The sequence below is a fragment of the Salmo salar genome, chromosome 11 (assembly GCF_965601325.2).
Source record: "Salmo salar chromosome 11, fSalSal1, whole genome shotgun sequence".
Lineage (NCBI taxonomy): Eukaryota > Metazoa > Chordata > Actinopteri > Salmoniformes > Salmonidae > Salmo > Salmo salar.
The window spans coordinates 117,388,013-117,393,012 of record NC_138301.1 but is presented as its reverse complement, the minus strand read 5'-3'; the positions used below and the strand labels follow the sequence as shown (position 1 = coordinate 117,393,012).

General features: G+C 41.8%; 1 protein-coding gene across 1 annotated transcript in view; it reads right to left on the bottom strand.

Annotated features, from left to right (window-relative positions):
* The window catches only part of nbeaa (neurobeachin a), a 327,572-nt gene that overhangs the window by 46,587 nt on the left and 275,985 nt on the right, over positions 1-5,000 (bottom strand). The window contains 2 exon segments of the mRNA XM_082958305.1: positions 1,291-1,352; positions 2,136-2,263. Coding sequence (XP_082814431.1) covers positions 1,291-1,352; positions 2,136-2,263 — 190 coding nt within the window.

Genomic DNA, 5,000 nt, shown 5'->3' with positions numbered 1-5,000 from the left:
CATACGCAGAAGATGCGAGAGGAGAGAAGAGGAGGATGAGAAAGGAGAATAGGAAAGGTGGGACAAACAACATGGAGTGGAGTTGAGTTGAGATGAGTGGAGAGCAATGGCACCCTCAAAGGACAAGAACATCTCAACTGTATGACCTGGAACATATCCCTAGATCGGAGGGATGGATAGAGAGAAATAAAGGGAGGAATGAAGGTGAGAGGTGAGTATCATTCTGTTTCTCCTTCTGCCTGCTGAGTCTAGCAACCCAAAACCACACCTTGTTTGTGATATCAAATGGTGCTTTGTTCTCAGAGATCAAGACAGCGGAGACGGGTGATTGTAAAGTATAGTCAGAACAGGTTTAGGAATATTCTTCTTGTTTGGGGAAGAAATATAAGTTGAGGAAACTGATGAGAATCAAAGGTGGAAATATGGAGTTTCATCCACATTGAGACTGCAGCAGACGCAACCGTTAATGCTGTCATAACGGGCGGGTCTGTAACCAGACACCTGTCTGATAGCACTTTAGACCTGTCAATCAAACCACAGCGCTCATCATTGGCTGCTTAGTGCTGCATCTATGGGGCTGGCTGATACTGAAGGTAAACTTGAAGGGCTTAGAAACCCCTAGAAGAATCCAAAGCAGGCTAGTTGGTTTCATAACACTACGTATAGTGACTATACAACTATACAGAAAACATATATAGAGAGAGACAGAGCGAGAGAGAGAGAGAGAGAGAGAGGGAGGTAGAGAGAGAGAGAGAGAGAGAGAGAGAGGTAGAGAGAGAGGCAGAGAGAAAGAGAGAGAGAGAGAGAGAGAGAGGGAGGAGGAGGCAGAGAGAGAAAGAGAGAGCGAGAAGGAGAGAAATAAATAGATAGAGAGAGGTAGGGGGAGGCAAAGAGAAAGAGAAAGAGAGTGAAAGAGAGAGAGAGAGAGAGAGAGAGAGAGAGAGAGAGAGGAGAGGGAGCGAAAGAAAGAGAAAGAGAGAGAGAGGTGGAGGGAGAGAGAAAGTGATAGAGAGAGAGAGCAAAAGAGAGAGAGAGAGAGAGAGAGAGAGAGGGGGGGGCAGAGAGAAAGTGAGAGAGAGAGGCAGAGAGAGAGAGAGAGAGAGGGAGCGAAAGAGAGCGAGATAGAGGGGGAGGCAGAGAGAAAGTGAGAGAGAGAGGGGAGTGAAAAGAAAGAGAGAGGGGGAGGCAGAGAGAGAGGGGGGGGGGGCAGAGAGAAAGTGAGAGAGAGAGGCAGAGAGAGGCAGAGAGAGAGAGAGAGAGAGAGAGAGAGAAGGGTAAAGGAGTACATACCTGAGAACAGAGTAGCATGACCAGCTCTACTACTGAAGTACTGGACTTCATACAGACCAGACCTACAGAGAGAGACAGGACAGTCAGGACCCAGAACACACACACACACACACACACACACACACACACACACACACACACACACGCTCGCACAGTACACACACACACACACACACACACACACACACACACACACACACACACACACACACACACACACACACACAGTTCTCTAACAGCATTAGATCTTAAAGTATCAGATAACACAGAAAGGACAAGTGGTACAAGGGTACGGACAGAACAGTACGGCAGGGAAACAGACCTAGTACTTTCTACTGAAAGTCTTGTATATCCAGCATGCAAAGTATGCTGTATCATACCTGATCCATGGATGGGTGAGGTAGCCAGTCAACAGATACAGACACACACACGACCGTGCATACACACACACACCACACACACACACACACACACACACACACACACACACACACACACACACACACACACACACACACACACACACACACACACACATTTGCACACACTCTTTCTCTCTCACACACGCACTTTCTCTCTCTCACACACACACACATGCACGCTTGCACACACACTCTTCCTCTCTCTCTCTCTCTCACACACACACACTTACACAAGCTCACAAGCTCACACACTCACACACACACACACACACACACACACACACACTCTCTCTCACTCTCTCTCCCACCCAGCCATCCAGTGTGAGCGGTGACAGCAGCACGGTGAGGACTGGACAGTGAATGGGGGACTCACTCCACATAGAGACGCCAGTTAAAAGATAAAGGCGTGTACAGCACCTGTACCTTCAATGAGCAGCTCCTGGCCGTGGCTACCCAACAGGGTCCTAGAGAGGAACGGAGCAAAGTCCACAAAGATCTCCCTTAGGAGGGGGGCCACCTTCTCCAGGGCACGCTCCAACTTAGTGGTGATACTGTAGATGGGGAGAGAGAGGGGGGAGCAGGGGTTGGGGGAGGGAGGAAGAGAGAGGGAGGGGGTTGGGGGAGGGACAGAGGGGAGAGAGAGAAAGGGTCAGTGAAGGGGACAGAGAGAGATAGAGGGAAGGGGAGAGGGAGAGAAGAAGGATAGAAGAAGAAGAATAGAAGAAGAAGAAGGATAGAAGAGGAAGAAGAAGAAGGATAGAAGAAGAAGAATAGAAGAAGAAGAAGGATAGAAGAGGAAGAAGAAGAATGATAGAAGAATAAGAATAGAAGAAGAAGAAGGATAGAAGAAGAAGAAGAAGGATAGAAGAAGAAGAATAGAAGAAGAAGAATATAAGAAGAAGAAGAAGAAGAAGAAGGATAGAAGAAGAAGAATAGAAGAAGAAGAATAGAAGAAGAATAGAAGAAGAAGAATAGAAGAAGAAGAATAGAAGAAGAAGAATATAAGAAGAAGAAGAAGAAGAAGAAGGATAGAAGAAGAAGAATAGAAGAAGAATAGAAGAAGAATAGAAGAAGAAGAATAGAAGAAGAAGAAGGATAGAAGAAGAAGAAGAAGGATAGAAGAAGAAGAATAGAAGAAGAAGAATAGAAGAAGAAGAATATAAGAAGAAGAAGAAGAAGAAGAAGGATAGAAGAAGAAGAATAGAAGAAGAAGAATAGAAGAAGAAGAATAGAAGAAGAATAGAAGAAGAAGGATAGAAGAAGAAGAATAGAAGAAGAAGAATAGAAGAAGAATAGAAGAAGAAGAAGAAGGATAAAAGAAGAAGGATAGAAGAAGAAGAAGAAGGATAAAAGAAGAAGGATAGAAGAAGAGATAGACAGTCAGTTGAGCAGATAGAAGAGACAGCTTCCAACATACCCACTGACAACATGGACGTTATGACAGCATTATGAAGGCGTTATAATGGCATTATGACACTATTATGAAGGTGTTATAATGGCACTATGACAGTATTATGAAGGTGTTATAATGGCAATATGACAGTATTATGAAGGTGTTATAGTGGCATTAATGACAGTATTATGAAGGTGTTATAGTGGCATTATGACAGTATTATGAAGGTGTTATAGTGTCATTATGACAGCATTATGGTGTTATAATGGCCTTATGACATTATTATGAAGGTGTTATAGTGGCATTATAACAGTATTATGAAGGTGTTATAGTGGCATTATGACAGTATTATGAAGGTGTTATAGTGTCATTATGACAGCATTATGAAAGTGTTATAATGGCCTTATGACAGTATTATGAAGGTGTTATAGTGGCATTATAACAGTATTATGAAGGTGTTATAATGGCATTATGACAGTATTATGAAGGTGTTATAGTGGCATTATGACATTATTATGAAGGTGTTATAGTGGAATTATGACAGTATTATGAAGGTGTTATAATGGCGTTATGACAGTATTATGAAGATGTTATAATAGCAATATGACATTATTATGAAGGTGTTATAATGGCAATATGACATTATTATGAAGGTGTTATAATGGCAATATGACATTATTATGAAGGTGTTATAGTGGCGTTATGACAGTATTATGAAGGTGTTATAATGGCAATATGACATGGCTAGTGCAACCTATGATAGCAGCATGGCTGCTCCCCTTGCCAACAAAAGATGGAATGGAAAACTATTGTGTGTGTGTGTGTGTGTGTGTGTGTGTGTGTGTGTGTGTGTGTGTGTGTGTGTGTGTGTGTGTGTGTGTGTGTGTGTGTGTGTGTGTGTGTGTGTGTGTGTGTGTGTGGAACATATGCTATTATGCAAGAGCGCTAAGAAGCAGCACATTAGGCTGTCATCTCAAAGCCTTGAGAGAGAGAGAGAGAGAGACAGAGAGAGAGACAGAGAGACAGAGAGAGAGACAGAGAGAGAGAGAGAGAGCTTCTGAAACCTGAGTGCAGTGTTCAGTGTTCAGTATGCAGTGTACAGTGTTCATTGTTCAGTGCATAGTGTTCAGTATTCAGTGTACAGTGTTCAGTATTCCGTATTCAGTGTATAGTGTTCAGTATTCAATGTATAGTGTTCAGTGTTTACTGTTCAGTATTCAGTGTTTACTGTTCAGTATTCAGTGTATAGTGTTCAGTGTATAGTGTTCAGTATTCAGTATTCAGTGTTTAGTGTTCAGTATTCAGTGTATAGTGTTCAGTATTCAGTGTATAGTGTTCAGTATTCATTGTTCCGTATTCAGTGTTCAGTATTCAGTGTTCCATATTCAGTGTTCATTGTATAGTGTTCAGTATTCAGTGTTTAGTGTTCAGTATTCAGTGTATAGTGTACAGTATTCAGTGTATAGTGTTCCGTATTCAGTGTTCAGTATTCAGTGTATAGTGTTCAGTATTCAGTGTTCAGTATTCAGTGTATAGTGTTCAGTATTCAGTGTATAGTGTTCCGTATTCAGTGTTCAATATTCAGTGTATAGTGTTCAGTGTATAGTATTCAGTATTCAGTGTATAGTGTTCAGTATTCAGTGTATAGTGTTCAGTATTCAGTGTATAGTGTTCAGTATTCAGTGTTCAGTATTCAGTGTATAGTGTTCAGTATTCAGTGTTCAGTATTCAGTGTATAGTGTTCAGTATTCAGTGTATAGTGTTCAGTATTCAGTGTTCAGTATTCAGTGTATAGTGTTCAGTATTCAGTGTTCAGTATTCAGTGTATAGTGTTCAGTATTCAGTGTATAGTGTTCAGTATTCAGTGTTCCGTATTCAGTGTTCAGTGTTCAGTA